General features: G+C 34.0%; 1 protein-coding gene across 3 annotated transcripts in view; it reads right to left on the bottom strand.

Annotated features, from left to right (window-relative positions):
- LOC136025322 (serine/threonine-protein phosphatase 5-like) overlaps window positions 1-26,492 on the bottom strand; it is a 132,591-nt gene that overhangs the window by 84,933 nt on the left and 21,166 nt on the right. For all 3 annotated transcript variants that reach the window (XM_065701231.1, XM_065701232.1, XM_065701233.1), the window contains exons 4-5: window positions 23,894-24,015; window positions 9,445-9,609 (exon numbers count right to left, since the gene is read on the bottom strand). In XM_065701231.1, the coding sequence (XP_065557303.1) occupies window positions 9,445-9,609; window positions 23,894-24,015 (287 nt within the window). The remainder of the gene's footprint in view (window positions 1-9,444; window positions 9,610-23,893; window positions 24,016-26,492) is intronic.

Below are 26,492 nucleotides of genomic sequence, written 5' to 3'. Positions count from 1 at the left end.
TACTACTTATTTTTTAAACTTATACACTTCAGCATTTGAGGAACAGATTTCCTGTTCATTCAGACTATTAAAAATTCTGAAATTATTCAGGAAGCAAGTACATGGAAACCGTAGTACTGGGAAGTCTCATTTCGAAAATAAAGGCTTGATGGATGCATACTACTTATTTTTTAAACTTATACACTTCAGCATTAGAGGAACAGATCTCCTGTTCATTCAGACTATTAAAAATTCTGAAATTATTCAGGAGACAAGTACATGGAAATCGTAGTAGTGGGAAGTCTAATTCGAACATGAAGGTCTGATGGTTGCATACTACTTATTTTTCAAACTTATACCCTTCAGCATTTGAGGAAGAGATCTCCTGTTCATTCAGACTTTTAAAAATTCTGAAATTATTCAGGAAGCTAGTACATCGAAATCGTAGTAGTGGGAAGTCTAACTTCGAACATTAAGGCTTGATGGTTGCATACTACTTATTTTTTAAACTTATTCGCTTCAGCATTTGAGTAAGAGATCTCCTGTTCATTCAGACTTTTAGACATTCTGAAATTATTCAGGAGGCTTGTACATAGAAATCGTAGTAGTGGGAAGTCTAATTACGAAGATGAAGGCTAGTCAATGAGCCAGTTGCACATATTAAATTTATTCGACTAGTTTCATATTGCTTTCCGTTTTTTAAAATGACTCCGATAGCTCTACAAAAGATATTTCTTCCAACAATTTTCGCGACTTGTATCCTCCCCCCTTCCGCACTTTCCGGGGAGAATTGACAAGTATGGTATCGAAATCTATCACGTTTACCAGTCGCCAGAAGACAGAAGAGACGATATATCAGACGACAGAAGCGGCCTTTTTTTAATTGTTACGATTCTTGATTTTTCATGCCACTCAATAGTGTATGTACCAGTTTTTGCTGGTTTCAAGTCCTTTCTTTCCTTTTTTGGTATCTACAACCAAAACACCCTTAAAAGAACAGCTTACTCGCTAAAATAGAATACAGCTTTTTTCGGAGACAACCCCTTTCAGTTCAAATACTAAGGAGGGATTTCAAAACCAATCCTCTTGTCCTCGTGATACACCATTTTTACCACTATTTTCTTTATCTAGGATCCAATTAGCCCCACAGAAAATATCTTCTTTGTACGTGTTATCACATAATTACCTTTACCTTTTGCCCCCATCTAGGGACTTCAAGGGTGAATTTGACCCATTTCACCTAGGGCTCGTGATACAGATGTTTTATATGTTAATGAGCAGATTATTTTACATCGGACCACATAAAATCATTTCTTTGCAATTTTTTCAAGGTCTGCCCCTTTTCTGTCTTGTCATTACAGTATTAATAGCCTAATCAAAAAGAGATAAAAGAAAGCAGTAAAACAGTATAAAAAGAATGAAGAGAACAAAACAGGTCAATTATATACTCAACCTAGCCGAGTGGTTGGAGCACTAAAATTGAAATCCTGAGAAGAGGGGTTCGGGTCTTGGTGCTGCTGGTTATTTGTTTCTAAGGGGGGTTAATGGTGTGATTATGTAAGCTCAGCCAGAGTTAACCCAGCTCTAAACGGGTATCTGGAGAAATCTGGGGTAAAAACACGGGAAGTGTCGGATGATTTTCCCCTAACCACGTATTACACTCCCGGCAATAAATCAGAAGAACGGTATGTGCGCAAAGCAGACTATTGATCAGCATGCGAAAAGTTATTTTTAATATATTGAGGGGAAATTTATGAAAAAAAAAATTGCTTATTTTTCTTCTTCGCTTATTCAAAGAAAGAGAAGGGGGTAAACGTCGTCATAACTAACTTTGAATAAAACGAAGAAAAAGAATAGATTATTGATTATGGTAAGTTAGAAATAGTAAGGTTTTGGTAAAGTATAGTAAGTTAGGTTATGGCAAGGTTACGGTTAGATAGAAATGAGGGCAGAAAAAAAAGACTAAAAAAGAAACAAAGTCAAAGTGACAGATAAAAGACACTCCTTTGCATGAGGGAGTCCACATAAAGATAAGAAACGCTTTTACATGTATACCAGATTATATTTAAAGACAAAAAACAGCAAAAGGATCCCAAGGACCCCAACCTAGTCTAGCTCAGGACCCTGTGTTGGTGTTTCCTGGAAAGTATCTGGGATTTAATCCCTCCCTCCCCCCAGAAAATATAAATCTGGAAATTAAACATACGAAATATCTGTCTTTGGCAGAACAAAACTACAAATGTCGAGTTTATTAAAGACTGGAACCCCCCCCCCCCCCCCAAAAAAAAAAAAAAAAAATACATCCAAAATTTTGTGAAAATGTAGTTTCACAGGGTTATCCAAAGGTCCTATGCTACAAGCTCAGCAATATCCAGAGTTTTTTTCGAGGGGGCGGGGGGTAAAAAACATTAAAAAATATCAGAATTTGTCTATATTCGTTTTGTTACGGTTTTCGAATCGGACAAACATTTCATTGGAGTTCAAACCTCCTGGATACAGCATTGGTTACAAGGCATTGATTTTACATGAGAGAAGAAATTTTTTTTTAAAAGCATGTTTTGGGGTTTTCAATTGTTTTTTAGATGAAAAAATGTTTCGCAAAGGTTAGGAATAACGGCTCTCTAGAAGAAGATGTTCTAGAATAAAAAAAAGAAGACGTTTTTAAATTGCAAATCATGGGTTCATTTTTATGGTTTTGCTCGCGTTTCGACAATTCATCTCCAACCTATCCCCTTTAATGGTCTTGTATAGCCCTATGCTATATAATAAAGTAAAGATGAATTTATTGCTTTATAATATGCAGCAAGTTTCAATTAATTACAAAAACACTTTTTTCAGATTTTCATCCATGTTTCTAAATTATTTTTTAATATTACAATTTAATTTGGTTTTATTTGAAACACAGTTATCAGACTTGAAAAATGGTGCTATTAGACCAAAAGATTTGCAATGTGTATTTATAAATGTTCCGTAGCAATTGCAGCAATTCTGTCTGGCAAAAATCGTCATTTTTCAGATCTGACAGCTGTATGTCAGATAGAATCAAACAAACCTAGATCTACGTTGCATGGGCAACGTGAAGTATTGCGGCAACCTTTGTTCGGCTTCGCCGAGTAAAGTGTTACGAGAGCAACACTTTGGTTTTGTTTTCTCGCTTCGATTAAACGTTAAAGTTGTTAATATGTACAAGTCCTATACATGTCTCACCACTGGAACCAAATTGGTCTTACCATCAAATACACTGGAAACAATACACCAACTAGCAAAACTTGCTAACCCCTCATTGCCAAAGATGATTATGAGCTAACAGCCGTCTGTTGCTTAAAACTCCCCTATATGTCTCACAATTTGTATCGGCCTATTTTTGGTTTCAGTGTCTACATTACTACTGAAGTTGTCAACCCCTTTAAACTTTGAAACTGGGAACTTTTCTACCAAAAAAGGATGACATATACTTTGATCAGCTCATCAAGAGCTATCGACTGCCGTCGAAAAAATCTATCTGTCTTAGTTCAAAAGTTGACTTTTTTGCCGTAGGCCAAGTTTCTAACGTCACCACTTAGAAAGGAGCAATGGATAAGCTCTAATTTCTTTGTCAATGAGAGAAATTTGAAAGTTTAAGAGGCATATCTGATACCATTTCTGTATCGGCCTATTTTTGGCTTCAGTGCGTACCTTACTACTGAAGTTGTCAACCCCTTTAAACTTTCAAACTGGTATATGTCTTGAAGGAATTTTTCTACCAAGAAATGGATGACATATACTTTGATCAGCTCATCAAGAGCTATCGACGGCCGCCGAAAAAAAATTATCTGTATTAATTCAAAAGTTGACTTTTTTGCCGTAGGCCAAGTTTCTAACGTATAGTTTCTAACGTATCTAAAGGATAAACTCTAATTTCTTTAGCAATGAGAGAACTTTTAAATTTTAAGAGGCATATCTGATACCAATTCTCTACCGCAATCCCAAGTGCGAAAAACCGAATGATAAACTCAGCCGAAATCACGAACAGAAATGGATAGAAACAATAGACGGCAGCACTTTCGGTACGCACTTTCCTGTTTCTGTAGATTTTTCTATCTATCACACAAAGAAGATATATTGGCTGTGGGGCCGAGAAACTACCGCATATATTTAACACTCACAGATTTTAGTCCATCTTCAATTTGAAACTGGTGCTTGCCTGCTAGAACGAAGCTTTCCACTCGAAAGTAGAAACATGGCTTGATGAAACGAAAGTTTGACTGCATAACTTCAGATAGTTCTCTCTAACATAGGCTATAAAACTATAAGTCACTTCACACACTATAGGCTCTGGCTCAAAGACAAACAAAAACCATCCTTTTTGGCCCCAGACAAGAGTTCTACGAAGCTTTCCAAAATACAAAGTCATATTCATCAATTCGGTCTAAGGTCCACGCTTTCAGTAAAAACCGCAGAGGTTAGACCCTTACCACTTTCTAGGAATAAGCTGAAATCGGGGTGCTAGGAAAAAAAACACGACAAAACCAAAGTGTTGCTCTAGCAACACAATTATGTTATTAAAAAAATGACAAAGAAACATGGATGAAAATCGAAAAAAGGGGAGCGAGTAGAAAAAGCCGTATAGGTACCAGCCGGCCTATAACCCCTAAATTGCTGGGAACAAGCAGCTCGAGTACTCCTACTTCCCACAAGCCATCCAATTATATCTTCTTTTCCTTTAGCTCTGCGTTATTATGTTCTGTGTTATCCTAGAAATCAAAAGGAGTCTATTGTGGATTCCAGGTGCTGTTTTTCAAAAGAAGAAGAAGGTGTTTTTGTGATTAATTGATACTTGCTGCATATTATGAAGTAAAATATTCAGAATTTTTTATGTTAAATTTTTATTTAGCCTATATACGACCATTGGACGGGGGAAATGAATTGTCAATAAAGCGGACAATATCATGAAAAAATAACATAAAACCATCAATCTAAGCTTGCTTCTTTTTGTGTTCTAGCATGTCTTCTTCCGGAGAGCTGCTATTCTTAACCTTTACCAAAGTTTTTCAGGATTAAAACCTTTGGCAAAATAAAGTGGTTATAACAAGCTCCATTTTATAATTTTTTTTCTACGAGAGAGAGAATGAGATGTAATGAATGTTGAGGAGAAACAGACACTTCCATGCATCTTGAGAGCCATATAAGACAAAGAAAAAACCACTTAAACTATTGGATAGAGCGTACTGAATTTAAAATGTAGGCTATGTATACAAGTTGGCTGATAATCTGGCTAGTATGGCGGTAAAAATCTCTTCTCTAAGGAACGTCAGAATCTCCAATTTTAGACACGTAGTTGAGCCTCAAGCGGAAAATTTTTACCAAGAATTTGTGGATCATTCACTTAAACCTAAAGATTATAACTTGCTTCATTACAAACAGAAGGCTGGAGCAACTATGTTTAATGTGAATCTTTTCAAATAGGATATGCATCCCTCTTCTACATGCAGAAATTTTATTTTGGCTTTTGAAAGTACAGTAAACATTTTCTTAAATCCAATACAGTGGATCAAGATTTTAGAAAACTAACAAAAAAATTGCCATCAACCGGAGATTTACATGGCAAATTACGAATAAAAACTAGATAAGTAAGCGAAAAAAAGCTTGATAGTTTTATCTGTGTATTTGTATTTTTGTTTGGTATTCCAGTATTGTTATTGAAGTAGCCAATTAAGGAATTTATTGATAAAGGATTTATTGCATAGGAGAATACATTTCTCAAACGGAAGGTATTCAGCTCCTAGGGCTAGAAGTAAATCCTTCAATTTCAATTTTATTCAAATAAAAAATTTAAATAAAACCAATAATAATAAATATCCTGGAAGCGAACTTGGTGAGGACCATAAGCAATATAGTCTATAGTCTGGTCTCTGTAGGTAGCAAATTACTGAGTAATATGATGCTTTTTAGACTGAGAGATGCTGTAGACAAAGTTTTAAGGGAAGAGCAACGCGGTTTTAGAAAAGGCAGAGGATGTGTCGACCAAGTTTTCACTCTTAGGTTAATAATTGATAAGTCCCTTCGTTGTCAAACGCCTTTGGTCCTCAGTTTTATCGATTATGAGCAAACTTTCGATTCTGTTGATGAAGAGCGTTAACAAAGGTCTTATCGTTATATGGTATACCAGAAAAATACATTAAAGTGATTTGTGCTATGTACGAGAATAATACCCCTGCGGTTAAGGTAGGAAATGAGGTTAGCAACTGGTTTTGTATTAAATCAGGAGTTAAGCAGCGTTGTGTTCTTTCCCCCTTTATATGGATCGTTTTGATGGACTTCGTCTTAAGAAGCACAGGAAAGGCAATTGGAGACCACGGAATCAAATGGGGAGGAAAAACGCTCCTGGACTTAGATTATGCTGATGATTTAAACATATTAGATGAAAGTGTGAGCAAAATGAATAAAGTTTTAGAGGTTTTGCAAGTTCAGGGTGCTAAAATAGGCTTGAAAATTAATGTTAAGAAGACTAAGTCACTAAGGCTAGGAATAAGTGAAGATGAACAGGTGACACTAGGTAACGAAAAGATTGATCAGGTTGGGAGCTTCAGTTACCTTGGTAGTATTATTAGTAAAGATGGTGGGAGCAGTGAAGATGTTAAAAGTAGAATAGCTAAGGCTCAGGGTGTTTTTTCACAGTTAAAAAAAAGTTTGGAAGAATAGAAAGATAAGTCTGCAAATCAAGATTAGAATATTGGAAGCTAAAGTGATGATAGTGGTCAAATATGGTTCTGAAGCATGGGCACTCCGAAAAGCAGATGAAAATTTACTAGATGTTTTCGAGAGAAATTGCCTACGGATTGTTCTGGGTACCCGGCTGATTGACCGTGTTTCAAACAGTAGGTTGTACGAAAAATGTGGTTCAATTCCGCTTTCTAGGGCTATAATGAAAGAAAGGTTCAGATGGCTAGGCCACGTTCTACGGATGAAGGATGACAGATTACCGAAGATTGTCCTTTTTGGCCAACCGTGTGGGGCTACACGGAAAGCAGGTCGTCCTTGTCTGGGGAGGATGTCATAAATAAAGATTTAAAGGAAATGGGAACTTCCTGGGAGGGTGTAAAGAGGGAGGCTTTAAATAGATTAGGTTGGAGGAGGAGCGTGCGTAGCTGTGTTGGCCTCAGGCGGCTTGGTGCTGCAGTGAGTTATTAGTAGTAGTAGTAGTATAAGCAATATGAATTATTTAGTCTAGCACGAAAAAAAAAGAACAATAGGATCAGTATATATAACAATGTAAGCAAATTAGTATCGATTAGGGTATTAAGATTGTTTGCGCAGACTCTGTGGAGAATTAAGGGGAAATAGTTAGTTTTATATTGAAACTTAACGTTCAACTTAAACATTCAACAAGAAACTCAAATGACGACCGGGACACCGGGACACAGAAAATATAACTTACGACGGGACACAACTACAACGGGGACGCCAGGGGGGATATATCAATGACGACGGGGACACAGGGAAGATTCGATTAGCAATCAACATAAACAAAGCTCAAGGGCAATCATTAGAAAAATGCGGTATAGATCTGAATACGGATTGATTTTCCAATGGACAAATATATGTTGCATGTTCAAGAGTCGGTAAACCTGACATTCTATTTATATGCACAGACAATAGGACAGCGAAGAATGTTGTATATTCGCAAGTTTTACGTAGTTAAAAACATATATATGTATTTATCTATATTCACAGGTGGGACACAGGGACACAACTACAATGGCGCGAAGCGCCACACCAACAGCTAGTATAAATTATTATTGTTATTATTTGTGTATACATTATTATATATTTATCATTATACATGTTAATTTAATGTTGACGATTAAAAATTTATTAAAAATGAAAAATTAAACAAAACAAAATTAAGAGAAGTAAGATGTAGAATTAATGAAAGGACAAAGGACCTTATTAAAAACAACCAAACCAACAGCCACAGAGAAATAAACATTGCGTTGTGTTTTAAGACACAACAAAGATTTAATGGCGAAGTTTTAAATTTTCACAAAGGACTTCTAGCTCATTTCTTAAATAACTAGCAGACACGGACACGTGTGAATAAAATATTTCTCTCAGAAGTATACTTATTAGAAACACGTAGATAATATAAACATGAGGGCTTTCAAAAGTAAACATGTTCCTTAAAACCGATAAGAATGTTTCAAAATTCCCTTGATAGTCACAAATAGCCAATTCAGTCATAATAAATTCAGAGTATTAATAAGAAATGACTTAATGTAGCAGGAGATTTGTCGTGAGGGGCTAATTTAAGAGCTTTATGCAAGATGACGGAGAGGAAGACAGTGTACCAGTGTGTGGTCTAAGGTGGCTTATCACTTTGGTTAGTATTTAGAGGTGGCATTAGCAAGAGCTAAAGCTCTGAAAACTTCTGAATGTTCTCATTTCTGTATAGATGATGTAAGCACAAAAATAACAAAATTCACCCCCCCCTCCTCCAAAAACACACTTCTTGAGCTTCCTCTGCACACCAATTTAAGTAATCACACATTTTTTAGCCCGCGTCTCAATACTCCACCCTGTAACAAAAACCTTCTTTTTTCCACTGCATCTCATGTTTTTTAGTGTTTGCAAATAGTAGCCTCAAATAACTGAAAGCAGATCTTAGGATTCCCTGCATACCCTCTCTCACCACTCTTCATAAACTTCCCTTGCCAGAGAGGCTCAAACGTGCTACATGTCTCTTTGACATTTATTTGGGCATAAAAACACAGATTATTTAGTCATTGAAAGACACTGAGGAAAGATGAAGAGGTGGATGAAATTCTACTTGGCATCTTTAGACTTTGTAAACACATGAAAAGGAGGGAAGTTTTCTAAAAAAAAAAAAAAAAACACAAAAACAAAGTACCACATTTGGATTACCACGAGTAATCTGTATAGATGATGTAAGTACAAGAATACCAAATTTCTCTCCACCCCCCTCCAAAAAGACACCTCTTGAGCTTTGAGCTTCCTCTGCACACCAATTTAAGTGATCACAAATTGTTTGCCCCCCCCCTCAATACTCAACCCTCTTACAAAAACTGCTTTTTTTACACTACATCTCGTGTTTTTTACTCTACATTTATTAGTGAGTTCGAACATCCCTTATACGACTTATCTACTTAATATTAAGTTCCTTCGGTGTAATCCATAAAAGATAACAACAAATAGTTATCCGACAATTTTTCAACTGAAACATTATAGGCAACTAGGCAAATAACAACATTAACCATGTGTTATCCACCATAAACATTAGCTTATTTACAAACTCCTGAAAGCGTATCACATTTCCCAATTACCGTCTTTTTTTGTTCTCTGCACATTACGTTACGACTTCATACGTCACGACGTCACGACGACAGTATACGACGTAACTATCAGGTTTCCCTAAACTATGTTATTTATGCTAAATCCTCAAAGTTCACACATTAATTGAATACTTACATATGGATTGGATTCTGATGGGACGCCGTTGAGATCAAAAATGTTTAACAAATCGTAGAATTGACCATGAATGTCGCCACATACTGTAAATTTTGAACTTTCAGGAATACTAACATCAATCAGAGATGGCTTAGCCATAAAGTACTCTTTGATATCTAGCAATATCTGAAACGAATTAAAACGTTAGAATTGGTATGGTTTGAAACTGACAATATCAAACCCCTGGAGAACTAAACAGAAGCATCATTACTTGGTTAAACCCAGTAGAGGATAGAGGGGGGGGGGTAAACAGATTAATTTTTATAGAAATTAACAAAAACATAGAAAAAATCCTCCGTAATTAGTCAATTCCAGGGGGAGGGGGAGAATCAATGAATTTTCGTTCCATATTGCTAGTTTTTTTTTATATTTTTCTTTCTTCAGTTCCTCGGATTCAATGTAAGAGGATACTTTTCTATCAGTCAATGGCTGAGATTCAGGTTCATTCGTCAACTGAATTAGATCTTGCATATTCTTTAGACTGGACAATACTTTGAAAAGGTTATTTAGGAGCATGCAAAAGCAGTAAATTTTTCAAGCAAGCTTAGATAAGTCTCTAAGAAAAAGTTTAACAAATATCACAATCCTGGATCAGTGAATAGATAGATCTAGAACTCATAAATCCAATGATACCATTACCAACTTTCAGGGAAATCTCTAAACCAAATGGAAAGATCAGTACAAGTAAAACAAAATGAAAATATAGAGAAATGGGTATAATATTTCAAAACAATACAGTGAAAAAAAAACTTTTTCCACAAATAATATCAAAAGTCCTAACATTTCGGCTTCACGTCCAGAAATCTTCAGCAATGAAAAAAAACGAAAAAGAAACAAAAATAAATTAAATAGAACATATATAAAAGGAAAAACAAAACAAAAAATTAAACAAAAAATATTTTGTTTTATTTTAGTTAGTTTGTGTGTTTTCCTCTTCGTTGATTAAGTCTTCCAGACGTGAAGCCGAAATAGTCGGTTTGTAACAATTAGGGAAAAGAACGTTTTCTCTCTCCAATGTCTTGCTTGAAATATTAAAACAGTTTTCCCATACTTTCATTTCATTTTATTTGTAAATGAGTTGATTTTATTGTTCATCGTATTTATGAAATAATCAGTATGCAGCCAATTTTTTAATCTGTGATGGCATGATTCAGAAGTCTCTGTTTATTCAACTTGAATAACTGCAACTTTATTCTTACATAAATATTAGCAAGCCAAATTAGTTCATCCCTTTTGATTTCTTGGTAGGATAAAGAAGAAATTTTGCCTCTGGATACGTTGTAAATTTATAAAACCAACATCAAATAAACGTTACCAAAATCTACAGACCAGTTCTTTCCTAATTTCACCAAAACCACCACAGAACCAACATCATCAATGATATTAATTACTGGCGTACATTCTACCATAATAAAAAAATATATAAGAAAAGCACGTTTTTGCATTTACTGAGTAGATAGATTATTTTTTATTTGCAGCAATTACATAAATAAATATGACAAACCAGTGCGCATGCGTGGTGGCATACTTTAGCACTGACAGTGTTATAATGTTACATACACTACGAAAATAAAAACTAGCACTGACAATGTTACTCAATATGTCATTAGATAGATAGATAGATAGATAGATATTTTTTTATTTGCAACAATTACATAAATAAATATGAAAAACCAGTGCGCATGCGTGGTGGCATACTTTAGTACTGACAGTGTTATAATGTTACATACACTACGAAAATAAAAACTAGCACTGACAATGTTACTCAATATGTCATTAGATAGATAGATAGATAGATAGATAATTTTTTATTTGCAACAATTACATAAATAAATATGACAAACCAGTGCGCATGCGTGGTGGCATACTTTAGCACTGACAATGTTATAATGTTACATGCACTACGAAAATAAAAACTAGCACTGACAATGTTACTCAATATGTCATTAGACAGATGGATAGATAGATAGATAATTTTTTATTTGCAACAATTACATAAATAAATATGACAAACCAGTGCGCATGCGTGGTGGCATACTTTAGCACTGAAAATGTTATAATGTTACATGCACTACGAAAATAAAAACTAGCACTGACAATGTTACTCAATATGTCATTAGATAGATAGATAGATAGATAGATAATTTTTTATTTGCAACAATTACATAAATAAATATGAAAAACCAGAGCGCATGCGTGGTGGCATACTTTAGTACTGACAGTGTTATAATGTTACATACACTACGAAAATAAAAACTAGCACTGACAATGTTACTCAATATGTCATTAGATAGATAGATAGATAGATAGATAATTTTTTATTTGCAACAATTACATAAATAAATATGACAAACCAGTGCGCATGCGTGGTGGCATACTTTAGCACTGACAATGTTATAATGTTACATGCACTACGAAAATAAAAACTAGCACTGACAATGTTACTCAATATGTCATTAGACAGATGGATAGATAGATAGATAATTTTTTATTTGCAACAATTACATAAATAAATATGACAAACCAGTGCGCATGCGTGGTGGCATACTTTAGCACTGACAATGTTATAATGTTACATGCACTACGAAAATAAAAACTAGCACTGACAATGTTACTCAATATGTCATTAGATAGATAGATAGATAGATAGATAATTTTTTATTTGCAACAATTACATAAATAAATATGAAAAACCAGTGCGCATGCGTGGTGGCATACTTTAGTACTGACAGTGTTATAATGTTACATACACTACGAAAATAAAAACTAGCACTGACAATGTTACTCAATATGTCATTAGATAGATAGATAGATAGATAGATAATTTTTTATTTGCAACAATTACATAAATAAATATGACAAACCAGTGCGCATGCGTGGTGGCATACTTTAGCACTGACAATGTTATAATGTTACATGCACTACGAAAATAAAAACTAGCACTGACAATGTTACTCAATATGTCATTAGATAGATAGATAGATAATTTTTTATTTGCAACAATTACATAAATAAATATGAAAAACCAGTGCGCATGCGTGGTGGCATACTTTAGTACTGACAGTGTTATAATGTTACATACACTACGAAAATAAAAACTAGCACTGACAATGTTACTCAATATGTCATTAGATAGATAGATAGATAGATAGATAATTTTTATTTGCAACAATTACATAAATAAATATGACAAACCAGTGCGCATGCGTGGTGGCATACTTTAGCACTGACAATGTTATAATGTTACATGCACTACGAAAATAAAAACTAGCACTGACAATGTTACTCAATATGTCATTAGACAGATGGATAGATAGATAGATAATTTTTTATTTGCAACAATTACATAAATAAATATGACAAACCAGTGCGCATGCGTGGTGGCATACTTTAGCACTGACAATGTTATAATGTTACATGCACTACGAAAATAAAAACTAGCACTGACAATGTTACTCAATATGTCATTAGATAGATAGATAGATAGATAGATAATTTTTTATTTGCAACAATTACGTAAATAAATATGACAAACCAGTGCGCATGCGTGGTGGCATACTTTAGCACTGACAATGTTATAATGTTACATGCACTACGAAAATAGAAACTAGCACTGACAATGTTACTCAATATGTCATTAGAGAGATAGATAGATAGATAGATAGATAATTTTTTATTTGCAACAATTACATAAATAAATATGACAAACCAGTGCGCATGCGTGGTGGCATACTTTAGCACTGACAATGTTATAATGTTACATGCACTACGAAAATAAAAACTAGCACTGACAATGTTACTCAATATGTCATTAGATAGATAGATAGATAGATAGATAATTTTTTATTTGCAACAATTACATAAATAAATATGACAAACCAGTGCGCATGCGTGGTGGCATACTTTAGCACTGACAATGTTATAATGTTACATGCACTACGAAAATAAAAACTAGCACTGACAATGTTACTCAATATGTCATTAGATAGATAGATAGATAGATAGATAATTCTTTATTTGCAACAATTACATAAATAAATATGACAAACCAGTGCGCATGCGTGGTGGCATACTTTAGCACTGACAATGTTATAATGTTACATGCACTACGAAAATAAAAACTAGCACTGACAATGTTACTCAATATGTCATTAGAGAGATAGATAGATAGATAGATAATTTTTTATTTGCAACAATTACATAAATAAATATGACAAACCAGTGCGCATGCGTGGTGGCATACTTTAGCACTGACAATGTTATAATGTTACATGCACTACGAAAATAAAAACTAGCTCTGACAATGTTACTCAATATGTCATTAGAGAGATAGATAGATACATAGATAATTTTTTATTTGCAACAATTACATAAATAAATATGACAAACCAGTGCGCATGCGTGGTGGCATACTTAAGCACTGATAATGTTATAATGTTACATACACTACGAAAATAAAAACTAGCACTGACAATGTTACTCAATATGTCATTAGAGAGATAGATAGATAGATAGATAATTTTTTATTTGCAACAATTACATAAATAAATATGACAAACCAGTGCGCATGCGTGGTGGCATACTTTAGCACTGACAATGTTATAATGTTACACATACACTACGAAAATAAAAACTAGCACTGACAATGTTACTCAATATGTCATTAGATAGATAGATAGATAGATAGATAATTTTTTATTTGCAACAATTACATAAATAAATATGACAAACCAGTGCGCATGCGTGGTGGCATACTTTAGCACTGACAATGTTATAATGTTACATGCACTACGAAAATAAAAACTAGCACTGACAATGTTACTCAATATGTCATTAGACAGATGGATAGATAGATAGATAATTTTTTATTTGCAACAATTACATAAATAAATATGACAAACCAGTGCGCATGCGTGGTGGCATACTTTAGCACTGACAATGTTATAATGTTACATGCACTACGAAAATAAAAACTAGCACTGACAATGTTACTCAATATGTCATTAGATAGATAGATAGATAATTTTTTATTTGCAACAATTACATAAATAAATATGAAAAACCAGTGCGCATGCGTGGTGGCATACTTTAGTACTGACAGTGTTATAATGTTACATACACTACGAAAATAAAAACTAGCACTGACAATGTTACTCAATATGTCATTAGATAGATAGATAGATAGATAGATAATTTTTTATTTGCAACAATAACATAAATAAATATGACAAACCAGTGCGCATGCGTGGTGGCATACTTTAGCACTGACAATGTTATAATGTTACATGCACTACGAAAATAGAAACTAGCACTGACAATGTTACTCAATATGTCATTAGAGAGATAGATAGATAGATAGATAGATAATTTTTTATTTGCAACAATTACATAAATAAATATGACAAACCAGTGCGCATGCGTGGTGGCATACTTTAGCACTGACAATGTTATAATGTTACATGCACTACGAAAATAAAAACTAGCACTGACAATGTTACTCAATATGTCATTAGATAGATAGATAGATAGATAGATAATTTTTTATTTGCAACAATTACATAAATAAATATGACAAACCAGTGCGCATGCGTGGTGGCATACTTTAGCACTGACAATGTTATAATGTTACATGCACTACGAAAATAAAAACTAGCACTGACAATGTTACTCAATATGTCATCAGAGAGATAGATAGATAGATAGATAATTTTTTATTTGCAACAATTACATAAATAAATATGACAAACCAGTGCGCATGAGTGGTGGCATACTTTAGCACTGACAATGTTATAATGTTACATGCACTACGAAAATAAAAACTAGCACTGACAATGTTACTCAATATGTCATTAGAGAGATAGATAGATACATAGATAATTTTTTATTTGCAACAATTACATAAATAAATATGACAAACCAGTGCGCATGCGTGGTGGCATACTTAAGCACTGACAATGTTATAATGTTACATACACTACGAAAATAAAAACTAGCACTGACAATGTTACTCAATATGTCATTAGAGAGATAGATAGATAGATAGATAATTTTTTATTTGCAACAATTACATAAATAAATATGACAAACCAGTGCGCATGCGTGGTGGCATACTTTAGCACTGACAATGTTATAATGTTACACATACACTACGAAAATAAAAACTAGCACTGACAATGTTACTCAATATGTCATTAGAGAGATAGATAGATAGATAGATAATTTTTTATTTGCAACAATTACATAAATAAATATGACAAACCAGTGCGCATGCGTGGTGGCATACTTAAGCACTGACAATGTTATAATGTTACATACACTACGAAAATAAAAACTAGCACTGACAATGTTACTCAATATGTCATTAGAGAGATAGATAGATAGATAGATAATTTTTTATTTGCAACAATTACATAAATAGATATGACAAACCAATGCGATGCGTGGTGGCATACTTAAGCACTGGCAATGTTATAATGTTACATACACTACGAAAATAAAAACTAGCACTGACAATGTTACTCAATATGTCATTAGAGAGATAGATAGATAATTTTTTATTTGCAACAATTACATAAATAAATATGACAAACCAGTGCGCATGCGTGGTGGCATACTTTAGCACTGACAATGTTATAATGTTACATACACTACGAAAATAAAAACTAGCACTGACAATGTTACATACTTTAGCACTGACAGAATAAAAATAAATCAAGCCAAAGTAAATACAAGCCTACAACATGAACATGAATATACAAAAAAATAATAATAATAATTTCCCGCAACACATTAAACACAAATCACCAAATCATTTGTTATTTATTTTAAATATTTGAAAACCCGTCATAACTTACATATAAATCCGTCATATCTTTAATCCTCGTACCCAATAATTTTGACAAATTTCAACTTTGCGATTATGTTTTGCAATTTTTTAATAAATAGTACGTTCAATATTTCTGAAAAAATTATTTTCATCACTGCGTCGTAAATTTTTTTTATATAATTTTAAAAACTCTCACTTATTGCTACATTTTCGTACTGATACTGGAATTGTTTCCCAATTTTTTGACCTAGTATGACGAATGCTGAAACCCGCTCTTGACGTAGGACGAAATTCACACGAAAAATCTGAACAATGAGTGGATGGATAATTATGATATCGGGAATTAGTTGAAAAAATACCAGAGAAATTTGAAGGTAATCTATTGTATGAATAATCATGACAAATATTAGAAATGGAAATTGTGTGAAGTTGATAAAAAGAATATATTCCTGAATTCCCATATAAGTGTCTATCCAACTGAATATCCAAGCTCAACATTAAAAAACAAGAGCTAAGAGCTCATATGGCACTTGTGACGAGGTCGTAAGAGCCGAGAGCTCATATGGTACGAGGTCGGAAGAGCCAAGAGCTCATTTGGACGAGGTCGGAAGAGCCAAGAGCCAAGAGCTCATTTGGCACTTGTGAGAAGGTCAGAACCTAAAGTTAAACTTTATAGCACAAGATCCTTCTAAATATCAAATTTCATTAAGATCTGTTCACCCTTTCGTAAGTTACAAATACCTCAATTTTCTAAATTACCTCCCCCCTCCCAATTCCACCAAAGAGAGCAGATCCGGTCCAGTTATGTCAGTCACGTATCTTAGACAGGTTTCTATTCTTCCCATCCAGTTTCATCCTGATCTCACCGCTTTAAGTATTTTCTAAGATTTCCGGTCCCCCCAACTGCCCCCCCCCAATTACGTTTGATCCGGTTGAGATTTAAAATAAGATATCAGAGTTACGAGGTCCTTCTAAATATGAAGTTTCATGAAGATCCGATCACTCCTTCGTAAGTTAAAAATACGTTATTTTTCTTATTTTTCAGAATTACCCCCCCCCCCCCCCGCAATAGAGCGGATCCATTCCAATTATGTAAATTACGTATGCAAGACTTTTGCTTATTTTTCCAACCAAGTTTCATCCCAATCCTTCCAATCTAAGGGTTTCCCATCATTTTAGGTCTCCCCACCCCAAACTTCCTCCAATGTCACCAGATCCGGTCAGGATTTAAAATAAGAGCTTTGGGCCACGATATCCTTCTAAAAATCAAATTTCATGGAGATCCAATCACCCATTCGTAAGTTAAAAATACCTCATTTTTTCTAATTTTTCAGAATTAACGACTTTTAAGACTTACTCCCCCCCTCCCAACTACCCCAAAGAGAGCAAATAAGTTCCGATTATGTCAATCATGTATCTGGGACTTGCGCTTATTTTTCCCATCAAGTTTCATCCCGATCCCTCTACTCTAAGTGTTTTCCAAGATTTTAGGTTTCCCCCCTCCAACTCCCCCCAATGTCATCAGACCCAGTCGGGATTTAAAATAAGAGCTCTGAGACACAATATCATTCCAAACATCAAATTTCATTAAGATCCAATCACCCGCTCATAAGTTAAAAATACTTCATTTTTTCTATTTTTCCGAATTAACCGGCCCCTTCTCCCCCCCCCCCCCAGATGGTCAAATCGGGAAAACGACTATTTCTAATTTAATCTGGTCCGGTCCCTGATACGCTTGCCAAATTTCATCGTCCTAGCTTACCTGGAAGTGCCTAAAGTAGCAAAACCGGGACTTTAGGTTTTCCCCCTCCAACTCCCCCCAATGTCATCAGATCCGGTCGGGATTAAAAATAAGAGCTCTAAGACACAATATCATTCCAAACATCAAATTTCATTAAGATCCAAATACCCGCTGATAAGTTAAAAATACTTCATTTTTTCTATTTTTTGCGAATTAACCGGGCCCCCACTCCCCCCCAGATGGTCAAATCGGGAAAACGACTATTTCTAATTTAATCTGGTCCGGTCCCTGATACGCTTGCCAAATTTCATCGTCCTAGCTTACCTTGAAGTGCCTAAAGTAGCAAAACCGGGACAGACAGACAGACCGACAGACCGACAGACCGACAGACAGACAGACAGACCGACAGAATTGGCGACTGCTATATGTCACTTGGTTAATACCAAGTGCCATAAAAATCTCATTGCTTTATTCTGGAGTATTTGGAGAGATTTAAATACAGATGGAAAAGTAGAAGCCCAAACAGAAATGCAATAAAGAAAATATGGGTGGACAAAAGAATAATAAATTGATTTTAGAATACTTTTAGGGAAAGAATAACGAAGACGTGATAGAATACCAATATTTCGGGAAATTTTTAACGATAGTATTTTCACACTAAAAAAAGGTAAATAACATTTTGGAAACACCTTTGGGGCTGCTTCTACTGCCAGTTTCTAACAGCAAAAGCAATCTTTTAACATCATAAAATAGTCAATTTGTTTTTTCCAAGCTTTCAAAGAGCACTTCAAGGACATGAGAAAAATATGCCCTTAGAAAGAATAACAAAAACATCAGAGTAGGAGCATGAAAGATTTCAAGCCCTCGCCTTTGAATTTTTGTCACGAATGAGATGTAAACCTTTCAACAGCCGAGTCAAAAAAGGACCTTTTAATGTGTCAACAACTTTGTTGACGTTTAAAAGTCGAGGCCATTACGCTATTTTGTATTCCAGTCTTAAAGGGATATGAAAGAACATAAAGCTAATCAGAAATTTTTTTATTATGAACATCCGGCATTAAAAGAGGGCGGGGTCAATATTTTAATTTGCTTAAAACATACAAATTAGAGTAATGTGAGCAAAAATGGTATTCAATTTCCATAATAAAAATTTCCTCATAAAGGGAGTTCAGGGTTTTGGACCTAAACCCTAAAGCATTAAGAGAGGGCAGGGTCAAGAGTCTAATTTGCATAAAAACATGTAAACTAACCTAATGTAAGCAGAAATAATATCTAATTTCCCTTAAAAATATTCCCTTGTCGACAGGATCTAGTGGTCTTGACCTTGGGAATTTAAGAGGGTGGGTTAAAATTTGAATTTGCTTAAAACAGGCAAATTAACCTAATACAAGCACAAAATAATATGCAATTTCAATCAAAAATATTTTTCTTTTAAAAAGGATACAGAGTTCTTGATCCTATGATCTTAAACCTGAGATTTGGATATTGCTTCCACAGAACAATAAAACTCGATAATTAAAATACAGCACTTGGGAGAAAAGAAAACAAACGTAACGAAGAAAAAAGCGAGGATATTCACAGCCATTGAAAAATGAAGCATATAATGCAAATATTTTGATCAAGACCTCCGCTCACCCACCCTTAGTGCAGAACTAGGAATAAAGATACAGAAGATTGGATAAAGTCAATAAAAATATAAAGACACAAAGATATTAAAGACAAGTAAAACGAAAAAAACAAAAAGACTCTAAAAAGACAGAAGAAAGTTATCTGGAGAAGACTGGAGGAATTAGGAAATATTAAAACGCAAAGACTGGACTGTGAAAACAAAAAAAAAATGGACAAAAGAAAAACACTTTAAAAAGACTTAAGAAACATATCTAAGCATCAATGAACTTACTAACTCCAATCTATCGAAAAAAAAATTTACAAAATAATATTTTGCAACCAAATAAGATTTTCGATAATACCATTTTTGGTAAGCTATCAGCTTTAAAAATAAAGCCATCCACTTTAACTAAAGTTAAAGTGGAACCTCCAAACTTCAAATCAAGTATTTTGTGGGGTCACGGTAAAGACAACCATTAATTTGAAAAAAATACGAAATGATCTAAGGATGCTGGGGGATGACTCCTGATTTTACAGGCAGTTAAAAGAATAGTGTTTTAGTACATATTATCTTTTTTGCAAAGGGACGAGTTATTGGTTTAGTTTGGGTGCGTGTGGTACACACAGTTCGTACACAAGTACTCCCAGAGAGCAAATATCAGTGTGCTGGGTTAATTACGCCGATATATGGACAGGCAGCAATGGGTTAAACGCGATTACCCATGAAAGTGTTTTCTACCTATGGCACTGTACCTATGTAAAGTTCGTTTACCTATGAAAGTGTAAATCACCCTAACCAGTTTCCTAACATATCTGATGATAATATTAAGATTAGCGGCAACGCCACGCTAAACCCTTTTTAGCACCAAAATACGGGTGCCATACGCTTTGTGTGATAACACCAAGTAAGTTGATTTTAAATAAAGGCAAAGGTATCAAGATGCATAGATTATATTACTACACTTCTATAAACTCTCTGCAGCACCAAGCCATCTGAGGCTAACACAGATGCGCACGATCTTCCTGCATCCCGGTCTATTCAGAGCTTAGCTCTTTTTCCCCTCCCTTTAAACTGCCCCCTCCCTTTTCATTTTTTTTCTCATGACCTCTTCCCAAAGCTCATATATAGCAATAATCGTCGTAAAGGATTTATCTCGTATACCATATGTGGACAGGACCTTCGCCGAATCTTTCCAATCAGTTGAATGAAAAACCTTCCAATCAGCTGAATGAAAAATTTTTACTTTATACAGTTCTCTAGAAGATTAGTTTACCAGAAATGTTACGAACTTAGTGAGAGATTGGGTAGCTTTAAACATTAACTATGTTGGGCATGAACTACCTCCCAAATAGTGTTAGGGAGAAAGAGCGTCTGCAATTGCTAAAAAAAAGATATTAAAATTGTTTTGCTGAAGGGGGAGCAAAATTTATAGATAGAAAATACTTTTTTTTTAATTTAGTTACTATCTATATCTTAGTTAAATTATTTTTTATTTCATTGAATGTGTTTTATTATTATTTCTATTAATGTTTTTTATTACGAGATCATTTCCTTGTTTTTTTTATAGTTTTTCTGTTTTTTAATTTTGTTGATCATTCCCTCTGTAATCTTTTTTTCGTTTCCTTTGTATTTTTTTCCGAGTATTATTCATTTAAAGGTAATATAAATAATTTCATCTCTTCTCATAGAATGCTATTTATCATTCTAGTTATACTTTTTGTTTGTAATAAATTAATCTTAATCACCAATTATTTTCATTTTATCCATTATAATCATAATTTTATCAATTACAATCTTAATTAATTATAAAAACTTAATTACCACGTCTTCTTTGTTGTAGTCTTTAATCATGCTAATTTACTCAATTAAATTTGGCAGGTAGACTACAGTAAATATTACCATCTGTCGACACAGGTGCGTATGCACCTAACCCTTAAGAAGGAAGGAATTGAGCCTGTTTCCTGGTTCAGTCTATAGCAAAAAAGACTCGTGTTTTTACTTTTTTTTCTTTTTTTTAGGAGGACGCCTTTGGACCACGCCATCTTGTATGCATGGGTAACATTGAGAGAAAAATACTTTAATAATAAATAAAAAAAAAGAAAAACCAAATGCTTCAGCTTGTACTAAGGAGTTTTAAGTAACAATCAATATGACTCATAGAAAACAAGAAAGAAATGTTAATTTTAGAGCCAAACAAAAAGGATCCACTTAAAAAAGCCAGCAACACGGAAATAAAAATAAAATGACACAAAACAGCCCAAAACCTAAACTTGCACCTCCTTTAAATTAAACAACCCAAGAAAAATATACCGATTAAATAAAGTTTATTTCTAAAAATTCAAAATAACAATAACAGTAATACTTAGGAGTGATTGACCACTACATTCTAAATTCACCACTAGACAAATCATTTTGCTTAGCTAGATGACCAAATTCTTTTGTAATCTTACCAACAAACTAAAGATCTAGTTAGAAAATCTTAATTAAGACTAAACAATGAATTAATTCTATGTCTTTTACTATGCCTTTTCTTTGTTGTTACCTTCATAAAATTCAGAGAGGGTTTACTATAAAAAAAGATTTAATTTAAAATTATTATTCTTCTTTGATTCATAAGGAACATTCCAATTAATATTTGCAATTTTCTCATTAAGTTGGCTCATTAATCTGGAATAATAATTAAGGACTACATTTTTTTGAATATTTAACTTCATGGATTTTTATAGGAAGTCTAGCTACTATTGTAGACTGATCAGATATATCATTAGCTGTTACTTTTGGCTCACTGAATTCAATATTAGCCATTATAATATATATTAATTTTGCTGATGGTTGACAAACTTGTGTCAATATGTTTGTCAACACCGCCAAAAATATACTGCATACAGATCACAGAGCAAAGATATATGTTGCAGATGCCCAACAAGCCCTAAGCTAAACTAAAAAAAGGTGTTGAGTATTAAGCGCACCTTGACGATATTTGTGATGATGATGAAGTATGTGGGAAGAGTGGTGCCAAGTTTATCAAACAATCGATTCATGCTTAGTGATGATTATTTCCAATAGAATCACATGAATAAAACTGATGAAATTTATGCTGATTGTTTTGTAGACTACATTTAACTCTTTTGAATTTCTTTTCTAAAGATAAAACGGCTTCAAAAAATGTGATTATTATATAAAAAGAAATTCATGGTAGTAGCTGTAGCTGCAACCTAGTATAAAGCGAAGCACAGCGCATAGTAACCAAAAGTTAAAATAAACGTTTTAAAAAAAATGCCTTATGAGGAAAAATTGCCATCTGACACTAATTTAGGAATAATAACTAGTTTTTCTGTTCCTCTTAAAAGTGAAAGTTTATAAGAAAAACAAATATACGGAGATTTCGGGAAAAACCTGAAACCCATCGAAAATGATGTCAAATTGAAATGAAAAGCGAACTATTTGAATCAGCATAAGGTCGGAAACCTTATAGAGGGGAATTACAGTCCCCACCTTAAGCAACAAGGAAAATCACCTTTTTTTCATTTGTAGTGCTGCAGTGTTTTTTTGTTTTTGTTTTTTTGTTTTGTTTTTTTTGTTTGTTTTTTCCATCAGGGCAAGCGGGTTATCAGAACATCATAAAGATTTTCACTACCTGGTTATGGAATTGATGTATGTAGTATTGCAGGAAATTTGAATGCAGGCCTTTTTGAGAGTAAGTCAAAAATTAATAAATTTACTAATTTTACTAATTTATTTTACTAAAATTAGTAAATTATTAGTAAGATTATCGAATAATACTATTAAAAATAATTATTAATTAGTATAATTGATAATAATAATACAATTTAGGTCACAAAATTAATAAAATTATCTGTTAAATTAACAAATTAATAATATTTCCTGCAATATTGATGTATTATAGTAAACAAAGAACCAAAGCCCATAGTAACAACATTCACAAAACCCTTTTTAAGAAATTGAAGACAGACGAAAAAAATCACCAAGTTAACCGGTAATCAAAAAATTGCTCAGATGGACGTCTGTATCACATACTATTCGTCATTGATATATTTTAATCAAATCGACCTGGAGATGAGACATACTCTGCATTCAAATTTCCTGCAAAAAAAAATTTCTTCTGCGTTTTCACTTCGCACAAAAAAATTCTCATTCTCATCAGGCAGATCTAAACCTTGTAGGCTACATCAAATAGTGGAGTGTGCGTATACGCGCATAAAAACAAGCATACCTTGTAGGCGTATCTTCTATGAAGACGCTTCTGTTCCTTGAAGTGTTTCATTAAATCTTCCATAAATTTCGGTGTGATTCCTTCTTCAGCTATCCTTGGTCCGTCATAACTGTCTTCAACAACTAAAATAGAAAAAGTTCCCTCTGTTGTCAATATATATCAAATAACAATTAACAATTTGATAGTTAAATTATATATACATATATATATATATATATATATATATATATATATATATATATATATATATATATATATATATATATATATATATATATATATATATATATATATGTATACATTTATAAAGACACGCCTGAATAGAAGATGATTGAACAAACAATATGCAGTATTGGATACTTTTAGCGGCTAAACAATAGAAAACAGGCAATTAAGCGATATATCTATGAAATTAGGAGAAAGGGTTTTAAATTTGATATTTGAGGGTAGGGAGGCCAAGCCTAAAGTTTGAATTCAAAGGTTCAATCCCCCGAGAGTTAAATAATTACATGAAAATATACATTTCGGGCTAATCTACTACTACTACTACTAATAACTCACTGCAGCACCAAGCCGCCTGAGGCCAACACAGCTACGCACGCTCCTCCTCCAACCTAATCTATTTAAAGCCTCCCTCTTTACACCCTCCCAGGAAGTTCCCATTTCCTTTAAATCCTTATTTATGACATCCTCCCAACCCAGACAAGGACGACCTGCTTTCCGTGTAGCCCCAGACGTTTGGCCAAAAAGGACAATCTTCGGTAATCTGTCATCCTTCATCCGTAGAACGTAGCCTAGCCATCTCAACCTTTCTTTCATTATAGCCCCAGAAAGCGGGATTGAACCACACTTTTCGTACAACCTACTGTTTGAAATACGGTCAGTCAGCCGGGTACCCAGAACAATCCGTAGGCAATTTCTCTGGAAAACATCTAGTAAATTTTCATCTCCTTTTCGGAGTGTCCATGCTTCAGAGCCATATTTGACCACTGTCATCACTGTATATTCTAATCTTGGTTTGTAGGCTTATCTTTCTATTCTTCCAAACTTTTTTTAACTGTGAAAAAACACCCTGAGCTTTAGCTATTCTACTTTTAACATCTTCACTGCTCCCACCATCTTTACTAATAATACTACCAAGGTAACTGAAGCTCCCAACCTGATCAATCTTTTCGTTACCTAAGGTCACCTGTTCATCTTCACTTATTCCTAACCTTAGTGACTTAGTCTTCTTAACATTAATTTTCAAGCCTATTTTAGCACCCTGAACTCGTAAAACCTCTAAAAATTCATTCATTTTGCTCACACTTTCATCTAATATGCTTAAATCATCAGCATAATCTAAGTCCAGGAGCGTTCTTCCTCCCCATTTGATTCCATGGTCTCCAATTGCCTTTCCTGTGCTCCTTAAGACGAAGTCCATCAAAATGATCCATATAAAGGGGGATAGAACACAACCCTGCTTAACTCCTGATTTAATACAAAACCAGTTGCTAACCTCATTTCCTACCTTAACCGCAGCAGTATTATTCTCGTACATAGCGCAAATCACTTTAATGTATTTTTCTGGTATACCATATAACGATAAGACCTTTGTTAACGCTGTTCTATCAACAGAATCGAAAGCTTGCTCATAATCGATAAAACTAAGGACCAAAGGTGTTTGAAAACGAAGGGACTTCTCAATTATTAACTTAAGAGTGAAAACATGGTCGACACATCCTCTACCTTTTCTAAAACCGCATTGTTCTTCCCTTAAAACTTTGTCTACAGCATGTCTCAGTCTAAAAAGTATCATATTACTCAGTAATTTGCTACCTACAGAGACCAGACTAATGCCTCGATAATTCCGACATTCACTCTTGTCACCTTTCTTATACAGTGGTTTAATTAAGGTTTTCCTCAAATCATTGGGTACTTCCCCTTTTTCAAAAATCATGTTCATAATCTTCAGTAGCTTATTCCTAACCTCAGAGCCACCATATTTAAGGAACTCATCAATCATACTATCAGCACCTGGGGACTTATTATTTTTTAATCCTTCTAGTACTGTCGCTAATTCTTCCTCACTAAACAAATCTTCCTTCACATCCAAGGTATCACAAACTTTTTCATTTTCATCTATATCTTTTCCTGCAACTGTATCTCGGTTTAGCACATTCTCAAAATGTTCCACCCATCTTTCTTTAACTTTTTCCTTATCACTAATTGTGGCCCCATTTCTATCTTTAACTGGGACTAGTCCGGATCGGCTACTCCCTTTCAATTTATTAACATGCCAGTATAATATTTTACTATTATGCCGTCTAGCCGCATCTTCCAGATCCTCAGCAATTTTATCCATCGCCTCCATTTCACATCTCCTTAGTTCATATTTTAATGCTTTCTCCACTTTCTTTACATTCCTTTTGTTTTCATACGACCTATCGCTCAGATAATTCTTATACAAACCCCTTCTATTCTCTATTAAACCTAAAGCTTTTTCACTAATATTCCTAGTTGCTGTCTTAGCACTCTTCCCTAGGACACCATCAGCAACTTCACAAATTGTTTTTCTGAAATTATTCCATCCATCTTCCACATTGTCAAATTTTAAACC

Source organism: Artemia franciscana, chromosome 3 (assembly GCF_032884065.1).
Source record: "Artemia franciscana chromosome 3, ASM3288406v1, whole genome shotgun sequence".
Lineage (NCBI taxonomy): Eukaryota > Metazoa > Arthropoda > Branchiopoda > Anostraca > Artemiidae > Artemia > Artemia franciscana.
Note: the sequence above shows the minus strand (reverse complement) of the source record. Positions and strands in the feature narration are given on the sequence as shown.